Below are 20,881 nucleotides of genomic sequence, written 5' to 3'. Positions count from 1 at the left end.
ACATATTCTATAGCCTAAGTAAACTAATATTATTTTAACAATACTAAGAAATATATAAGAAAAATACGAATTGTTGACAACTTTTGAAAAAACGCTTTCCTTTGAGAGTTGGTCAATAGTATTGTCAATGTGATTTAACTTTTGACTTGCGATGTTTAGTGATTCTTTATTTAAGGCAACCGGCGGAATTGACAAAAATTCAATTGAAGTTTTATTTAATTTCTTTTGATATTGATCGCAACAATTATCAATATCAATTTCAAAATCTGGAACTATTGCCTTATATGGGCTTTCAAAATGTGTGGTTTCTGAAACTAATTTGGTCGAACTCGTATATAATTTACAGTTATTCTTTGTTGAGATTAATCCAGTCCCATTAAGCAAAAAGTTTGCAGATTGCGATCCGCTACAAGTGACTGTAACATCGGTTTGGGATGGTAAAACATAGATCCAACTAATGGAAGATTTTAGTTTTTGCCATATCTCGGCTGGTGTTGAAGTGATTCGAGTATCGCATTCTAACGGAATTGATGTTGGGTGAAATAGAATTTTGGTTTCGCAAATAGGTCTTATGTGAGAACTAAAGTAAGGATCTGGGTTTGGACAGATAAGAAATTTGTTTGCAGGTTTACATAAATCTGTTGATTTTAGGATAACGTAGGAGCTTTTATCCTCGGATATAGCTAGATATTCGACTGTAGGTAGTATGAAGATCATATTACCATGACCCTTTAGTATAGGTAGGGGAATCAAATGATAAAGAGGAAAAACGTTTAGATTAACCAATGGGTTGGAAATTACAAATATGATACGTTTTGATTTGTAGTAGGTATGAATTGAAATGTGTTCCAGTAATTGATACGCAAAGTCATCCTCTAAAGGTAGTACAAAAGATGTTCCTCGGAGATGAGGTATCGTAGTTCTTAATTCTTTAATCAATTGTATAGGTGTCATGACAAAAGGGTGCAATATATTAGATTTAGCAAATAGGATTGCATTAATGATAGCAGAAAATTCGGTTTCTAGCTGATTTACCATTATTTCAATTAGTGAAAGCTGCTCTTCTATTGACTGTTTTAGTTCTAAGTTGAAACCCCATGGCTAGATTTTTCGAGAGCGATTTCTATTTTCTTTAGATTTTTATTAAGGATAGTTCTATCATCATTTAGACTTGATACAGTAGCGTTAAAATTGGCAATAGTTGTTTGTACTACATGCGATTGTTATTTTAAGAGGTTAAGTAACTCTTTTTCATTAGAATTTACCTTATTAATAGCTGTATCATAGTATTCTCCATCTTTAGCGTCTAGAGTTCCAAATAATGTTTTGAAAACGGTACCAGCTATATCTATTAGTGCCCTTTTTGTTCTATCAGTACGCGTAAGTGATTTTAAGGTTTGTTCCTGATTGTACAAAGATGGTATTATTTTCTCTAGAATTTTCAGTCCTGTTTTGCATATTGCTAGAATATTTAATTTTTCATGTTGACATAATAATCTAGTTTTACCGTATGTACTTTCGATAAAGTCTAGTTTATTGTTAATTACTTCTAGGTCTAGATAAGTTATGATTTCCCATGAGTTTTCTATAAATTTTATGTTTGCTATTTGATCGTAATAGATTCCTGATGATGGTAATTCCGTCGTCTCGTATAGCGTTTGGTTGCTAGGACGAAGTTCCCATACTAGGATTCTGTAACAAAAGCTAATTTTAGCCTATTCGCATGCACCTTTTGTTTCTTAGATTTTACTTTAATTGTATAGTTTACTGGAGAGTTTTTTTCTATTATCTTGTAAGGACCCTTATAATTTGAAGTTAATTTCTTTGAACTATGTAGTTTGGTTTGTTCGTTTATTAGGTATACGGCATCTCCTACTTTAAAATCTTGACTATTTATTTTTTTATCATAAGATCTTTTATTCACTTCCTTTGATTTTATTAAATTTTCTCTTGCTAATTCCTGCGATTTTTGCATTTTTAAGGTTATTTCAGATAAATAGTCGTCATACGTGTATTTGAATTCCGTAGGTTTCGTAAGTGAAGAAGGTAAGGTAGCTTGATGTCCGAACAATAATTCATATGGTGAAAATTTTGTTGAAGTGTGAACACTGGTGTTGTAACTAAACATGCTAAATTCAAGCCAATTGTCCCAGTCGGTCTGATTTTCGTTGATAAAATGCTTCAAGTAGTCGGCAAGAGTTGCATGGCTTCTTTCTAAAGCCCCATTAGATTGTGGATGATATGCGGTACAATTGATATGTTTGATTTTTAAAAGTTTAGATATATTCTTCAGAAGGTTGGATGTAAAGACTCTACCTTGGTCGGATACTATGGTTATTGGAATTCCGAATGTACATATAAAGTTTTCGACAAGTTTTTTGGCAATGGTTTCGGTTTCATGATTAGGTATCGCGTAAGCTCTTGAGAATTTACTCAAATCATCCTGTAGTGTTAATATGAATTTATTCCCATTTTCCGTTAAAGGTAAAGGTCCGACGACATCAATAAAAATCTTTTCAAAAGGTTTGGAGCTGGTAGTTGTTATTTCCATAGGTGCTCGATTCTTTTTCCTGACTAATTTATTTTTTTGACAAGATTCACATTTTTTAATGAAATTTTGTATGTCTGATTTCATGTTTTTCCATTTATAGTTTTGTTTAACTCTGTTATAAGTTTTATGGAATCCTGAATGCCCCGATGTCGGATTTGAATGGTTTTCAGTGAGTATAATAGGGATTTGATCAGGATCAGGTATTGATATCAATCTATTATAAATGTTTACTTCAATTTTAGTACTGCGAAATATGAATCTTAGAATTGATCTAATCTTATGAGATTTAAATTTATCAAAGTTATTTCCTATTTCAGGTAAGGCAATTTTATTAATTCCTTTAGTCTTTAAGTATTCTAGTAGTTTTAAGATCAGGTGAAAAATAGATTCGTAACTACAATCTTCCCAATAGTGTTCTTTGTAAAACACGCATATAATCTGTTTTGAATTGACCTTGATTAATTTAATTTCGTTGAATGTATTTTCTTCAGTTTTTAATAGTTGAACATAATTAAATTTTGAATCTATTGTTTGTAAAAATTTACTCCCTCCATATTCTAAGTCTGTTGAGAGAAAAGTTACAATATCATTTGTTGTTGTAGTGATGTCTTTAGTTGTTTTATTAAGATTGTCGCATGTTATTAAGGAATGTTTGATCTTTTCTAGGAAAGTGTGTAGTGCGTCAGCTACGTAATTACTTTTTCCAGGTTTATAATGGATTTCGTAGTCATATTCTTCTAACAGTAATCTCCAGCGTACTAGTCTTGAACTGGGATCTTTCACGTTGAATAACCAAATTAGAGGTTTGTTATCAGTTAAGATAGTAAACTTACGGCCATATAGATATGGACGAAAGTGTTTAACATTCCATACGATTGCTAAAAGTTCTCTTTCTGTAGCAGAATAGTTGGATTCTGCACGATTGAGAGTACGACTTGCATATGAAACTGGCAGATCGTTTGGTGGGTCGCCTTGCGATAAAACTGACCCTATCGCATATTGACTTGCATCAGTCGTTAAGTAGAACGTTCTGGAGAAGTCTGGATATTGAAGAAGTGGTTCTGAACATAGGACATCCTAGAGTTTCTCGAAAGCGTCTTGCTGAAGGCTTGTCCAGGCAAAACAAATATCCTTTTTTAGTAACTTAGTTAGTGGTTTTGTAATGTTACTGAAATTCGGGATAAACCTTCGGTAGTATCCGGCTAAACCCAGGAATGATTTGATGTCTTTTGGACTTTTTGGAACTGGAAATTCCCTTACAGCTTTGACCTTGTTTGCGTCAGGTTTGACACCTTCGTCTGTAATTAAATGCCCTAAGTACATTACTTCCTTCCTTAAAAACTCACATTTGTCCGGTTGGATCTTAAGGTTATATTCAGATAGTCTCTGAAATACTTCAATTAACCTTTTATTGTGATTTTCAAGGTTGTCGGAAAATACTACTATATCATCGAGATATACAAAGCACTTAATGTTTTGAATTCCAGTTAGTACTGTGTTCATCAACCTTTGAAATGTTGCAGGTGCGTTTCGAAGTCCGAATGGCATCCTGTTAAATTGATAATGTCCCATTGGTGTAGAGAAGGCGGTTTTTTCTGCGTCTTGAGGAGCCATTTGAATCTGGTGGAACCCCGAGGTGAGATCTATTGTAGTAAAATATTTTGAATGACCTAGTTGGTCTAGAATGTCTGTAATATTGGGGAGAGGAAATGAATCCCCTATGCTGAGTTCATTAACTTTCCTATAGTCAATAACTATTCTCCACTTCTTTTTCCCTGATGCGTCTGGTTTTTTAGGTACTACCCATACAGGTGAGTTCCAAGGTGACGTGGATGGTTGAATAATTTCGTCTTCTAGCATCTTGTTAATTTGCTTATTGACCTCTTTTTTGTGCACTTCAGGATAACGGTAAGTCTTTGTATTAACTGGTGAACATGACGTCATTGGAATTTCATGCATTATCGCGTTAGTGTATGATAGTTTGTCTCCCTCTAGATAAAAGATGTTGTTGTATTCATGACAAATTTCGATCAAAGATTCCTTTTCTTCTTTATTTAGGTGATCGATTCTTAATAGTTCGGTGATTTTTTGTAGTCTGGTTGAATGGGTATTGTATTGTTATTAATTTGCGCTTGGTGATTATTATCATCGTTTGGATTAGGCAAAGGATCTAATTGTATTTCAAGTTGAGATATTACTACAGGTTTATCAGAGCAGATTAGAATCGAAGTGATTATTTGGCCATTAGTGACCTTGACAATACTCGGACAGACAAAAACGTCTTCTAACAACTGGATGTGCTCACAGATTCCTTCGTTTAAGTCAGAATTTATAATTTTAATTTGCACCATGGTCTCTGAGCGAGGTTTAAGCACCAGTTCTGATTTAGGTTTTGGATTATTATTAAAAACATCACTGTTTTGAATAGGTTGCACTATGTGCTGTAAATCAATTGTATGAGCTCCGATTAAGAGAGTGTTAGTATTATAATTAATTTCACATTGATTAGCCTTTACGAAATCATTCCCTAATAATCCATCGAATGGTATAGGAAAATTATCTGGTACCACATGGAAGCAGTGATTCAGAACAGTGTTATCTAGATCAACAGGAAGATAGCAATAGCAAAGAGTTTTTTGAAGATTAGCTGTGTTGTCAATCCCTTTTAGAGTAATGAGGTTGTCTTCGTAACAAAGAATGTCATCACGTAGATTGCTAAGTTTTATGAGGGATATATCTGCACCAGTGTCAAGTAGAAATGAGGATGGGTTTTGGTATAATTTAGGTATTTTAAGGGATACATAGGTGGTGACAGCGTGATTTATTGTCGATATGCGACTTTGATAAGATGGGCGTTTCTCGGCGGAGTCGCTGCCTGCTGAGTGCCCTGATCGTTTAAAGAATTGGTTGTGCTTTGATTATTTTGTCTGATTTGAAAATTTCTAGTTTGATTATCTCGATTATCATTTTGAGGATTTTTATTTTGATAGCGGCTTTGGTTTTGAGAATTTCGATCATTATTATATTGTCGTTTTCGACACTCATTGATGACATGCCCTTGTTTTTTGCAATAGTTGCAGAATTTGAAGTTAGGTGGTTTAGGATTTTGATAGCTATGATTTTGTGTCACATGACGGATATTTTGATTTTTTTGTTGAAGGTGATTTCGATTTCTACAATTATTAATTATATGACCAGGCTTATTACAGTAAGTACAAAATCTAGGAAGAAAACTTAAGTTTTGTAGCTTATTCATCTCATTTTTAGATTTAATTTCTTGTTCTTCATTTTGAGCAATCGCTATCGCTTCTTCTAAGGAACTAGGTTTTTGACTTTTTACTAATATGCATAAATCTCTTTGCAGACCTGATATAAACACATTTAAGGCTTGTTCTTTAAGTAATTCTACGCATGCTTCACGACTTCTTTGGTCTAGAGATGGATTTAGAGTATTAATGAGTTTTAGATAGCAATTTTCAACTCTTGTAGAATAAGAAAGTACAGGTTCAGATAGGTTTTGACGACATGAATTGAGTTCTAACTGCCATTGGCTGCTAGTTCTTTGATCTGAATATGCATCTAAGAGAAATTGTCTTAATTCTTCCCATTTGTCAAAATGTCTGTTTCGAACGATACTTCTAGCGTTGTCTGTGAGTTTTGTTTCGATTAAGGTGAATAGTAAGTCTTTTTGTTCTTCTTTTATAATGGAAAAGGCTTTGTCACAATTGTCAACAAATTCGAATAATTTAGACTTTGTTCCGTCGAACTTAATTAGCATATTGTCACGAATGGAAAATCCGTTAATTGGAAAGATGGACTGATTAACTTAAAAAACATCGAGGATTGCGAAATATTAAGCGCACGAGGCAAGGTCGCATCACGTTGCACCGAGTGTGTCATCCACCGAGTGCACCATATCGGTGATGAGTCACCACCACCTGCTTTGCAGAAATGTGAAAAACAAGCGACAATAACAAACTGCGTCAGCCGATCAATCGGGTATAAAATACGCCGATTTTAGCAGTATAGGAGAAGTGTGAACCGATCAACGGTAGTGCGACCAGCTGACCCGAGAAGTCGAAATGTCGACTCTCCTCGGAAAAAGATCAAGTTAATTAGTCCGTTCTCCAAAGTTGTTCAAACGCGAAGTGACCAAGCCATTGCCAGGAAAAGCTAAGTCCTTAGCTATGACTATGTAAGTACAATTGTTAATTGTCAACTTTTTGTATGTTTACAACCGTATTGTGCATCCATTTGTGTATACCGTATTTAATAGATTTAAGTGTTATGCAAGAAAAGCTCAGTGTTTGATTCCATCCCTAAAACTGAGATCCCGGCGCGACGTTTATCGTCGTGAGTCAGTTTAATTGGTGAACCCAGAAGGGCTCATAAATTAAACGTGACATTTGGTGGAGGCGCCGGTCTGTTTTGGGATGGATAAAAAACAATAGTTGAGTTTTTTATTTTTATTTTTATTTTTTGGGGTATGATACAGATTCAGGATGATGGGTGGGCTATAAAAGAAATTTTAAGTATTATTTTCTTTTGGCTAGGGATAGTAACGTTGATTTATTTAGTGATTTTTTGGGGATTACCTGTGCTATTTAAGCGCTCATTTGATAAAATTTTGGTTTAATATGGGTGGTACATCTTCAAAAGAGGAGGAAATTATTATTTCCCAAGCGGGAAACAGTGGAGGTGTATCAAATAGTTCAGGAAAAGATAATTCATGGTCAGCAAAGGAAATTTTGATTATTATTTTTCTGTGCATGGGGGTATTAATGCTTGTGTATTTTAGCGTCAAAAAGATTATTAGTCTGATGAACAAGCAAAATCGTAAAGAAATTGCTAGGAATAATCAACTTGCTTAAAAAAAAAAAAAAAAAAAAAAATTAATTTAATCTTTTGAAAAATAATTTGAAAAAAAAATAAATATAGCACATAAATGAATTTAAAAATTGTCCATGAGTGAGTCGAGTGACAAAGATCGAGTAAAAACTCGCAGTAGGGCTCAAAGTTTGTCGGAAAAAGAAAAATTCGTGTTACGTGAAGCTATCGCTAGGGGTCGAAACCCAGAGAAGGTGATAAAAGAGTTAAAAGATTTTAAACCCGAGCATCACAGTTCGACTGTGAGTTTTCCTGCTCCGACACAAACAGCAACTTCTTCACACAAACAGAAGCTTGACAAACCCAGTTCAGTTTGTTTGACAAGCAGTGAGGACGAAGAAAATACTCTTGACAATACTGTCGTGGGCGTTCAAGCTCAAACTTCCCAAGCCTCGGCTTCGACTTCTAAGCCCCAATCTACGGAAGTTTATTTCAAACCAAGAGCTTCGTTAAGTAGAACTCCGCCAAAACCACGTGAAACAAAGGATCCTTGACAGGAAAGTCCCTTAGAAGTGGTAGTGCCACCAAAATCCCGCCCCTCAGAATTATTACAAAGTTCTAATAATTCTTGCCCACCCCCTGTGATTCGGGAAAGAAACCGTGCCATACGCCCTAACGATATTTTAGTAATGGCTAACATGACATTACAGGCAGCTTTGGCTGAGCCAAAAACTCCGGCCACCCCAAAGTTTACATGCCCATCTACATTTAACCCTTCTATTGACTCTCCCAGTATTTTTATAAATAAATACGAAAAAGCAGCGATTGTGAATAGCTGGTCAGAAAATCATAAAATATCTTATTTGGCTAATTTTTTGGAAGGTCCAGCCCATACGTGGTTTAGTAATTATATTAGTGAGCCAGAGAATCAGATGAAAACATGGCTAAATATTAAATCAGATTTTTTGAAAGAGTGTTCAGGAGAACAGCCACTCCGAGAGTTAAAATTTAGATTAAACACCCGCAAACAGCAGGACGTCGAGGATATTAAAAAGTACTATTATGATCTATTGGCAATCGCAAACGAGATTGACCCAGAAATGACTTTTGACGCATTTAGGGATCATTTTGAAAATGGTTTACATCCGTCTTACTATGAGATGTATTATTTGCTTAGTTCTAGCAATAGAAATTTTAACGATTTAAAGCAATTGGTCATTAAAATAAGCGATATAAAAGAAAGGACATTGGTAAACCAAATGACACAGAGTACAGCTTTATTGTCAGTATCTGCGGCAGTCAGTAACAGTAACAGTGGTAATAACCCAACAAACCGGCAAAGGACCTGGAATGACACCAGGCCACGGACATTTTTTAATAGGAATTTTTCGAATACGGTTCAAAATCAAGCACGAAATACCTATGTTCCAAGGGTGAATAATTTTAGACCGAATCAAAATAGTCCGAGGAACAACTCATACAATAGGGGGCGACAATTTGTAAGAAACAATTCGCAACAACCCCGGAACCAGGATACTTTTAACGCCAACAGAAATCAGAACTGGAGGAATAATAATAGCAATAATTATTTGCCTCGTACGAGGACGCACGGCCGGGTTATTTGCATTGATTGCCGTAGGCCCGGTCACGTGTCTTGTAATTTCAATAACAGGCCTTTCCAAAGGAATGCACCTCAAGGCCGAAGAAACCCAAACGACAGAGGACAGTTTCAAAATTAAGAAGCCCGAACGAAATTGTCCAATTATCATCTACGGGTACCACTAAGACATTAATAGTACATATCACGGTTAACGATAAAGATAACGTCCCTGTTTTACTTGATACAGGAGCTTGTAAAAATGTAGTCGACATAGATTATATCAGTAACATGAGACGATTACAAGACAATATACAACTGATAACCGCAGGAGGTTATCCAGTTCAACCTCTCGGCAATTCAGAGGTAATTATAAAAGTTAATGGCACAATTATTTTCGTTGAGGCACTAGTGGTGCAAAATTTATCAAAAGCCTTAATTTTGGGACATAACTTTTTGGCTAGTAAAAAATCATTGATTGACTATAATACCAATACTGTGACATTATACCATGAACTTGACCCATTGATTTTACATTTTGGCAACAATGTCAACAACAACATAGGGGAAATAGAACAAATGGAAGATACTAATAAGGTATTTGCGAACGTCGAGATTGAGTCAACCGCGCGAAGTTTGAAGGTTGCACTTGAAACCGACTACAGGGTCGAGGTTGGTCGCGAGATAACGGTACGACTGAACTGTGCCTTATCTCCGCACGAGTTCACGAAGTACTGCTTTATCGAGAACGATAAATACCTACGACCAAAAGGGTTGATTTGTTCAAATATTTTTGTAAGAAATGGCAAATGGTACATCAAAATTAATAATATGAGGTTCGAAAAAGTATTCATATTGAAAAATTCCACAATTGGTTATTTAGAGAAAAATATAGAAATGGATATAGCAAAAATTCCAGTTCATTGTATTGATGAAACTGAAGATGATGAAGAAATGATTACCATGAATGACCATAACCTAAGCAATATAACGAACCCAGAATTGTGTAACGAATTGCAGACATTACTGTCAGAATATAGTGACGTTTTTTCTAAAACACCAAAATATATGGGAAAAACCGATGTCATTGAACATGAAATCGATGTAGGGAATGCTAAACCGATAAAACAGAAACCTTACAGAGTGGCACAAAAAGAAAGAGAGATAATAGATGAGCAGATAAGAGAAATGGAACAATACGACATAATAAGGCAAAGTAACTCGCCCTGGGCAAGTCCCGTCGTATTAGTAAAGAAAAAGTCTGGAGAGACACGATTTTGCGTGGATTATCGCAAGTTAAACAATGTGACGGTAAAAAATTCATGGTCAGGATCTAATATTGAGGATATTTTGACGTACTTAGGAAACGCCAAATATTTCTCATTGTTAGACATGTATTCAGGTTATTGGCAAGTCAAAGTAAAAGAAGAAAGTAAGCCACTTACTGCCTTTACAGCGCCAGGTCACCGCCTGCCAGGATTATGGGAATTTAATGTGATGCCTTTTGGGTTGTGCAATGCTCCGGCAACATTTCAACAGTTAGGAGATGTAGTGTTTAGAGATTTAAAATGGAAAGAAGTTTTAATTTACATGGACGACATTATAATTTTTTCTAAAACGATAGATGAACATTTGAAAAAATTACGTAAAGTTTTCAATAGACTTCGAAGTGCAGGCTTAACACTAAAACCTAAAAAATGTGAATATTTAAAAGAAAAAATTAATATTCTTGGTTATACAATTTCGAAGGATGGAATTTTTCCGGATAAGTCGAAATTAGTTTCAATTGAAAATTTTCCAAGGCCAAAAAATGTAAAGGGTGTACAAAGTTTTTTGGGACTTTGTAACTACTACCGGAAGTTTATAGAAAATTTTGCAAAAATTGCACGTCCCTTACATGATCTAACAAAGAAACAAAATAAATTTGATTGGCAGGACATACATGAAAAAGCGTTTGAAACACTAAAACGAAAATTGATTAGTGAACCAGTTTTGGCACATTTTCAACCAAATAAAGGATGTGAATTAAGGGTAGATGCATGTAAAGATGGAATCGGAGCAATATTATTGCAGGAAGATCATGAAAATGCGTTACATCCAATAGCATAAGCAAGTAGAAGCCTTAGTAAAGCTGAAAAGAATTATTCTATAACAGAACTTGAAGGGTTAGCAGCTATATGGGCGCTATCCTATTTTAGACATTTTATTTATGGAAAACCTATAAAAATAGTGACAGATCATCATGCACTATGTTGGCTAAATACCTTGAAACAGACTACTGGACGTTTAGCGCGTTGGGCGTTAAAGTTATCAGAATTTGACTACACAGTACATCATAAATCAGGAATTGCTCACAGAGATGCAGACTGCGTAAGCAGATATCCTGTTTTGCCAGCGAATACGAAAGTACAAGAAATTGACGAAATACCAACCTTTTTATTAGATATACGTAACGTTGTAGAATTACAAGCAAAAGATGAAAACATTTTGGAAATAATTCAGGCTATAAAACATCCTGAAGAATCTACAATTGGTATACGCAAGCAAGCGAAAAATTTTAGACTTGAGTCAGAAGTTTTGTACCGTATAAACCCGCATGGAGTGGGCCGGACTAAACTTTTAGTGATACCGCAACAGTTAATAGGGGAAATTTTGTACTCCCACCACTCAGAACCGCTGTGTGGCCATTTGGGATTGTCAAAAACCCTAGCGAAAATAAAACAAAGATACTATTGGCAAGGGTTGCAAAAGGACGTGGAACGTTTTGTAAAAGGATGCCCGGATTGTCAGGCCAGGAAAGGCCAACAAAATCAAAAGCCTATCGGACTGTTACATCCTATCCCAGTTGGCACCCCATTTGAAAAGGTTGGAATAGATTTGTTAGGTCTGTTTCGCAGAAGTAGCAGCGGCAAAACCATGATAGTGGTAGCGACAGATTACGCCACAAGGTGGGCGGAGACTGACGCATTACCGAGCAGCAAAGCCGGACCTGTAGCGAAATTTATACTGGAGAGAATTATTACAAAACACGGTGCACCCAAGGAATTGTTAAGCGATAGAGGGAAAGTTTTTCAATCAGAATTGGTTACGGAGTTGCTAAAAAAGATGGGGACAACGAGTCAGTTTACTACTGCGTATCATCCCGCAACTAATGGCTTAACAGAAAGATTTAATAAAACTTTAGCCAATATGTTATCTATGTATACTAATACTAATCAATCAAATTGGGATGAATATTTTCCACATGTGACTTTTGCGTATAATTCTGCGAAACAGGATAGTACTAAATTTTCACCATTCATGCTGGTGTACGGTCGTGAACCTATTTTACCAACGGAAGCAAACTTATTGCCACCCTTGGAAAGTAGTAATAGCGACCAAATTAGAGACATTGGTTTGGCAGTCAGAAATTTGGCAGTTGAAAATATAAAACGGCGTCAAGACATAGATAAATTACGTTATGATTGCAAACACCGCCATGTTGAATTTGAAGTGGGGGACCAAGTAAAAGTTTTCACCCCTATTAGGAAAGCAGGAAAAAGTGAAAAATTACTGCTTAGATGGTTTGGTCCTTACTACATAAATCGAAAAATGTCTGATGTGGACTATGAAATACGAAAGGGCATTTCGCCAAAATCTAAAACTGAAGTAGTCCATGTAAGCAGAATTTTACATTACCATGACCCATGGACACCAGAAGGAACCCCTGAGCTGAAGTAATACAAGCATTTTAGTTTAATGATTGTTTATAGTAAAAAAACAATTAAAATTTAGAGTCTTGGCGTGGGCGCCTAGAGACTAGTGATGAGCGAAATATAACGAACTGTGATTTAATCACTGATATTTAGAAATCACTGATCACGACTGCTACCAAAAGTATCGCAAAAGCGTGACGTGAATAACGTGATTACGATTACAGTTTTCTGATTTTTCCAAGTTCCCATCTCAAAGTTGCGACTTACTAAAACGCGGTTTTTGCTATAAAGTCGATTATCGAATACCATCGTAAGACTTAACACGAGCCGCAAGCGACATCGCGCCTTATTAACAGCACGTATCGAGCTATGGCTGGAAGATGATCTTTATTTCTTGTAGCCGAAATCGTGAATGCCTGAATGTCGTGATCACGTCACACTATTAAATCACTGATATCAAAATATAACGGTAACAATTAACGTTGTGATTTAAATATCACGGTATCGCTCATCACTACTAGAGACCCGATCGCCAAACGGGTTTCATCCATTTGGGGGGGAGCGTTCTGCTCCTCTTTCTCTTGGGCCTCCTGCGGGGCATTAGGAGGTTCAGTGGGGGCCTCCATCTTGCTGGCCTCAGAGGGGCTAGCCTCTGGATGGATGGTGGCCTCTTGTGCTGCCTCCCGGGCCCGCTGGGCGGCCAGTAAGGCCATGAGGGCGCGTCCACGGCCTAATCCTGTTGGGCGATTACCAGACTCCATCTAGAGGGAAAAATTATTAAAATTTTTATTTGGAAAAAGAAAACCAGTAGATGGCAAAATGAAGTGAATTTTCTCAGGTAAAAAAAAAACAAAAAAAAAAAAAAAACGTAGGTTAATATGAAAAAATGACATTTATACTTACTTTCAAAAGAAAAACCACACAAGGAAAAAGTGACAAATTGTAAAAAACCACAGGAGCACCGTCGTACAGAATCACAAGTCAAGGGACAAACTGAATGAAAGTGGTGATAGCAACCGTATAAATGCAATTCAGAACCCTCTCCACCGGAAAACCAGGATGCTGAAATTAGCAAATTACTTCCAGACGATGAACTTGTCAAATGTTAAGGTTATCAGAGAAATGTTTTCCCAACAGTTAAATGGTGCACCATGCTTAAACCCATGGAATTCGCTGATTTGGCCAGTTCGGAATAATATCTTAATGAGACCAGACATTGTTCAGTGCAGACCGATTAATGCATAAAATGCAAAAATGCAATTAAGCATAATGTTTAAAACAAAGTAACAATTATAATGTACGGCTCCACATATTGAGCTATGTACCTATTTTTACAGGGCCCAAGGATTTTATTCTGTTATCTGCGTCTGAATTTTTATTGCGCAAATTCTTAAAATTCAAGAACAGATATCAGTTTAATTTTCCCTATAAGATAAAAAATGGTTACATGTAATGGAAATAAAAACATTGAATATTGTTATTGTAATGTAGGTACCTACAAACGAATAAAGATAAATAATGATGTTGGCGGTGTAATAATCACCTTGACCATATAGTTGTTTATGCATTTGGTGAAGAAAGCAACTAATTCGCGAGCGATAAGACAAATTTGATTCATCGCTACGCGCAGTTATGAATAATGACTAATTACTAGATTGGTTTAAATAAACCCGAATGGGACAACAATTTACAGTGTCATTTTAGAAATCGGTCGTGAAGTAACACTTGGGTGAAGTTAACCTATAATTTTCGCGAAAGTGCCAAAAATGGAATGGATAGTGAATTTCTTGTTTTATATTAGGTGTGTTACCGAAATAAACACCAAACTGTATTTATACAAATTGGCACTGTACCACTTGTGGGAACTACAAGGAGAGTTTGATCGAGTGGTACCAATACAATTATTAGGGATTACAAAATCTCTACTTGGCCTGTGGACTCAAATCATTCACACGGAGTATACCATACTTCTACTTAGCGAGAAAGTACGTCAAGGGGGTACTCCGTTTTCGACATGTGATTGTGCAATTTGCATATCACCCCAACAACCTCAATATCGACCTGAGGATTTTTGGCGAGCATGGGAAAATGTATTTGTGCAAGGATGTCCTTGTGCTACATGTGTGTACGGGAGAACTCAATTTTTGAGTCAACCAGGTCATCCGCCATATCCGCATGCTTATGTAAATGATATGACATATCAGTTTCGGGTACCAGTAGTGCCCCAAACACAAGAAAAGGATGAGACATCAGAAATCAGTTCTGCTGGCACATCTTCTGGAGGTGCATTTGGACCTCCTGAATCACACGCAAGTCAGGTCGACCGCAATCCGGCACTATGCCCGAATCCGGAAAACCTGGCGCAGGTGCAAGAAGGGGGGCCCATTATTCAGCAACAAACTGAAGAAGTTCTTAGACACGCGGTAACACAGCCGTTTATCGCGCAATTAGAACCGTTTGACGACATGGGGCCATATGCTACTTATCAGCAGCTATGAGGTCTACAATTTAATTTATGTTTGGAATGTATGATGTCATATTATTCCCAAATAACGAGTATAATCTAGTCATGAAATTAATCCAATTATTTTTTAGCGCCATGAACTAATAAAATGCGATAAAAGATGTTTCGCTGAAGAGGCGAATATTGCTGAGACGACGCTCCGACAATCTTGTTGGTTGTTGACGAACTACTAACATAAAAATTCAAGTTGTTTACATAACTAATTTTTATCGCGCGATGCATACACGGGATTCCTTGCTTTACAGCATTTGGAAAATGAATTTCACACGTTCCATTTTTTATTTTTTTAATGGAAAATGGATCGTACATACTAACAAATGAATAACGGTTACAAATGATGCTAAAATTAATTTTGTTATAAGACATAATATTGTATATTAAGCCTTAAGTAACACATACTAACCTTTTGTCTTATATTTCATGTAACACTGAGGACTATGTAAGAAAGAGGCGAACTATGATGAGCCATTATTGTTGTTGGAACTCCCGATGGGCCTGTACGTTGACACGGAGGTTCAAGCGAGCCGAATCATCGATTCAATAATCGACCCACACCACAAACATTTATGGAACAGTGATCACAATGGTGTTCAGTGATGTGAAATGCGAAGTTTGGCTCATAGGACTAAGCCTCAATTGAACTTTTCTCAGTGTTGCAATATTTTTTGTTCTGCCATTGCCGGAACCGAATAGATTAAAAGTGCATGATATTGTATATGTATAATTTCACTAGAGGAAAGATTTTATTAGGTTTCTTGTTAGAATAAGTACTAACTTATTATTAAGAAATGATTGTAAACTTAACTGAGTACTATGAAATACTCGCATATGTAAACTTACTAACCATTAATCATAATACCTTGGTATGTACACATGTAATTTTTAAATTTATGTTAACGATATGTTTTTTCTATTGTTTAAAGTTTTTATTATTGTTCATATAAAACTGGGGACCAGTTTTTCTGGGGCGGAGGCATATGTCACGAATGGAAAATCCGTTAATTGGAAAGTTGGACTGATTAACTTAAAAAACATAAGAGTATTCGAGGATTGCAAAATATTAAGCGCACGAGGCAAGGTCGCATCACGATGCACCGAATGTGTCATGCACCGGGTGCACCATACCAGCGATGAGTCGCCACCACCTGCTTTGCAGGAATATGAAAAATAGGCGACGAACAATAACAAACTACGTCAGCCAATCGGGTATAAAATACGCCGATTTCAGCAGTATGGGATCAGTGTGAACCAATCGACGGTAGTGCGACCAGCTGACCCAAAAAGTCGAAATGTCGACTCTCCTCGAAAAAGATCAAGTTAAGTAGTCCGTTCTCCAAAGTTGTTACAACGCGAAAGTGACCAAGCCAGCCGCCAGAAAATGCTAAGTCCTTAGCTTATGAGTCTATGTAAGTATAAGTGTTAATTTGTCTACTTTTAGTGTGTTTATGACCGTATTGTGCAGACCCATTTGTGTATACCGTATTTAATAGATTTTAGTGTTTAATAGAAAACTCAGTGTTTAATTCCATCCTTAAGACTGAGATCCCGGCGCGACGTTTAACGTCGTAAGTCAGTTTAATTAATGAATCCAGAAGGGCTCATAAATTAAACGTGACAATATATCTCGGTGTTCCTTCTGTATCCTGATTCCGTATGTACCCTACACTTGAGCTTCTGTGCCTTGGTGCAAATGGGCTGTCAGTCTTTGCGGATCTCAAATTGTACCCTTTATTCATTCCCTTTTTCCTGCGCCGTTAACTGCGTCTGCGAGGGCGTGTCCACTAATGTGGGGATTAGCAGACGGGGATGAAACGAGGCGCCTCCACCATGTCACGTTAAGGGTTGGTTGAGGGGGAAGAATACGCAGGATTCCACAGGTAACCCACTTTATTAAGTAATAGTGCCTTAATGACTAGTCGGTAATTTTACCCCCGGATGGCCAAGATGGCTGGGAGCATGATGTGAACTGGCTAGGCTGAAGATACACGGAGGGCAGCGCTTTAGCGGTGGTGAATGAACCCTAGACTTAGGTCCGAGGGCATTCACCGAGCCGGCAAAGACGTGAAGAACCTAACAAAGGGAGGTAAGCTGGAACGGCAACTTAAGCTGCGCGCCCACACTATTTCCTTTGCTAGGGCTGATCTAGGGTGTGGCACTTGGTCACCTACTGCTCCACGTTAAGTTGCACAATAGGCGTACCCAGACTAACCCAGAGATCAGTGATCTGTACGTGCTTTTGGTACAGTATTTATACTCACATCATGACCCCAATTCGCCAAACTTGCTGACACAAACATTGTACTGGGGGAGACTGGGGCAACTTAAGGTAACGGTACCTAGTGTAATTTCTATGTTACAATATGTAAAATCTGTATACAGTACTACATCTTTGTTGGGGTAGCAAAGCCCACTATACATAAAATTAATGGAACAGTCCTCTTCTTGAATTAAATAGACTTTGCAATACTCACATGTTTTTTTTTTTATTGCAACGTGAGCAGCATAACCTGCTATGTATACTACAAGAGCTTACATTCTTTCATCAATGTCATCCAAATGATCTTGATCTATTTCTCTGACGGTAATATCTGGTGTAGTCCTGACCAAATTCAATGTAACTGTTGGAGGATCAATAAATTCCAATAAATCTTGTCTTGAAATTGGTATGGATCCAAACTTCCGTGACTTCCGCGGTATGTCACTTTGAACCCTTAATTGGCTCTCTGAGCTTAAAAATCAATTTGATCTGAAAATGCCTAAATAAACCAAGATTGCCAGAAAATACCGTCGAAAATTCATGTTTCAGCCTGCAAATTTCATTTGACTCTAGATAATTGACTTTTTCTATCTCTTGAAATCCTAAGTTGTACTTGCGTATAAAATCCCTTCCTAACAAAGCAGGACCGTCCCCCGACAGTATATAAAAATCTAAAGTAGCGTTTCTGTCTTTATACATAACATTTAAATTTAATTTTCCTAATGGTTTTATTTTATGACCCGAAAAATTTAGCAAGGTTATGGTCGTTTCGCTTAATTTCTGTTCGCAAAAATAACGTTGATACAGATTATATGGCAATATGGACACACCAGCTCCCGAATCTAACTGAAACTTTACCACTGTTCCATTCAGGGCAATCTCCACAAAAATAGGTTTATCCATATCAGAACAAATTAAAAAAACCGGCATATTATCTGTTTCTACATCCTTATCATCTACGTCAAAAAAATGCATATCTCTACTGGTATTCATATCTTTGAGAGCCGCACACGCAGCTCTAATATGACCGCGACGTCCGCAATTGTTACAAATATAATTTTTATACGGGCATAGATTTGCAAAATGTGATGATTTGCCACAACGAAAACAACGCTTACCACCGTCGCCGCCTTGTGCGCCTCGCCATGGAACCCCGTTGCCGCTGCCAAAAACATGATCACGTGACACCTCTCTGTCATTTCTCAACCGTTGGGGTTGAAGATAAGTTTCTCTGCCTTGTGCGATGTTGCGACTAGTGCTGCTATTTCCTTGAATAGACGATTCCCGCCGCCCTACAGACATCTTGAAAACCTCTGACTCCAGCTCTGTTTTGATCCCCGCAGGACAGGCTGCCGCTTCTTTAATTCCAATCTGAGTAGCCTCTTCAATACGCGCTGCCTCTACTGCTTTACTAAACTTAACATTCGCTTTTATTTATGTTGTCCAACTTCGGGAACGGCCCTTACTTCCGTAATAGTTTGTAATAGTTGTTGAAACTGTTCATCTGACATTTGCGTCATTTTTCCTGCCTTATTTGCGAGCCTACTGCTACGACGATATTCAGATGGAGTTTGATTAGCCGTTTTAATATCTGATTACAGCAAACAGTGTTAATATTGTTACGGTCTGGGCCTACTATGCTCGATACTTCTTAACGGGCGCTCGCTTCGGGATGAAACCGATGCGCCGCAATATCTGGCCGGGCGCGTATTAAAGTAGGCCACAGTTAGGAAGCGTTACCTGGAAAATTCTTGAATGGTCAAGGCAACCCGCGAAGCGTTTCGCGGTCATTCTAGAACGTGGTTTGCGAATATAAAAGACGCGGTGTCAACCGTAGTAGTAGTGTATTTGGGAACGCGGTAAAGTTTAAATAGCGAAGTAATTGTGGAATTGTAGTAGTGTTTTTTTTAGTAGCTGTGTTAATTATTGTACGGAGTGTTTTGAAGTGTAAATAAATTTATTAATTGTTGAGTTAAATTGACTTTGTGTGAACCCACGGGAAAACCGTAACAATTGGTGTCAGAAGTGCGATCAGACTTTAGTGCGACGTGAATTGGAACTAAACTTCGGGTTAAAGACAGTGTTCAGAACCGGACTAGAGATTTTCGAAACAGTGGTGTGTTAAATTTATTTTATGCCAATAACAAGACGTCAAAGTGCAAACATGGAGGCCCAACTTGCAGCTATGATGGAAATGCTTAAACAAAATCGACAACAAGACAAGGAAGAACAAGAAAGAATTCGACAACAAGACAAGGAAGAACAAGAAAGGATTCGACAACAAGAGAAGGAAGAACAAGAAAGGATTCGACAACAAGAGAAGGAAGAACAAGAAAGGATTCGACAACAGGAGAAGGAAGAACAAGAAAGGATTCGACAACAAGAGAAGGAAGAACAAGAAAGGATTCGACAACAAGAGAAGGAAGAACAAGAAAGGATTCGACAACAGGAGAAGGAAGAACAAGAAAGGATTCGACAACAAGAGAAGGAAGAAAAAGAAAGAATGAGACAACAAGATATGGAAATGCGTCAAGAAGATAGAGAGCGGCAAGAAAAACGTAACGAAGAAGTATTGAACGTTCTAGCGGGGACCAAAACAGAAATCCAAGAGTATGTAACCCATAGTCTTAAAAAGATGGAGAGTGATGTTGAGGAAAAATTAAAGGATGTTCGGGAAGACATTAATGATGTTCGGGACGACATTAATAAAATTCAGAACGATGTTGAGATAAAGCTACGCGACTTAGAGCAGAAAATTGACAGCAGAGGACCCAACTCTACAGTGATCACCGGAAACGGGCTCAACAAGATCAAACCTCCCACATACGACGGTCAAACTTCATGGGCAACGTACCAACTCCAATTTGAGGCCGCTGCAAATGCAAATAGATGGAGTAACGAGGAAAAGGCTGTAGCACTGGTGGTGGCATTACGAGGACCTGCATTGGAGCTGTTACAGACTCTGCCTATCGCCCAACAAAGCAACTATGACGCATTAGTAGCTGCATTAGAACGACGTTATGGGGATCAGCATAGGAAAGGAATGTACCAAACACAATTAAAGGCAAGACTGCAGAAAACTGGTGAAAATTTACAAGAGTTTGAGGCCGAAATTCGTCGCCTTGTGCATCTGGCTTACCCAGCCGTCCCGGATGAAATCGAAGAAGAACTTGTGGCACAGTATTTTGTAGATGGGATTCGAGATCTGGAAGTAAAGAAAATGCTGAAGATGTTCAAAGGAAGCAACAGCAGCGAATTACTGGTTCGAGCGCTGGAAGTTGAAGCTGCGTGCAATGACTTAAAGCCAAGGATCAGGGCTGTGACTATTCAAGAGGAGAGAGAACCGCCAGCCGATCATGCTGCTACACCAATGAATGAAATTAAATCAATGTTCGGCCAAATAGTGCAACAAATGGCAGCATTAGCAAAT

The 20,881-nt window shown here is 37.4% G+C and overlaps 1 protein-coding gene across 1 annotated transcript; it reads right to left on the bottom strand.

The window, feature by feature from the left end:
* Window positions 1-5,372: 5,372 nt before the first annotated feature.
* On the bottom strand, window positions 5,373-17,653 carry LOC145738405 (uncharacterized). The gene is made up of 2 exons (XM_081993222.1): window positions 16,492-17,653; window positions 5,373-6,642 (listed from the first exon to the last, which is right to left on the bottom strand). Exon 2 carries the CDS (start codon window positions 6,327-6,329, stop codon window positions 5,373-5,375), a length of 957 nt encoding a protein of 318 aa, XP_081849348.1. The 5' UTR covers window positions 6,330-6,642; window positions 16,492-17,653.
* Window positions 17,654-20,881: the final 3,228 nt, after the last annotated feature.

This window comes from Ips typographus, linkage group LG15 (genome assembly GCF_016097725.1).
Source record: "Ips typographus isolate SLU linkage group LG15, UJ_Ityp_2.0, whole genome shotgun sequence".
In the NCBI taxonomy this organism is placed as follows: Eukaryota; Metazoa; Arthropoda; class Insecta; order Coleoptera; family Curculionidae; genus Ips; species Ips typographus.
Note: the sequence above shows the minus strand (reverse complement) of the source record. Positions and strands in the feature narration are given on the sequence as shown.

Coding starts and splice junctions, on each gene's coding strand:
- LOC145738405 (XM_081993222.1), bottom strand. CDS start 6,329: ATGCTAATTAAGTTCGACGGAACAAAGTCTAAATTATTCGAATTTGTT.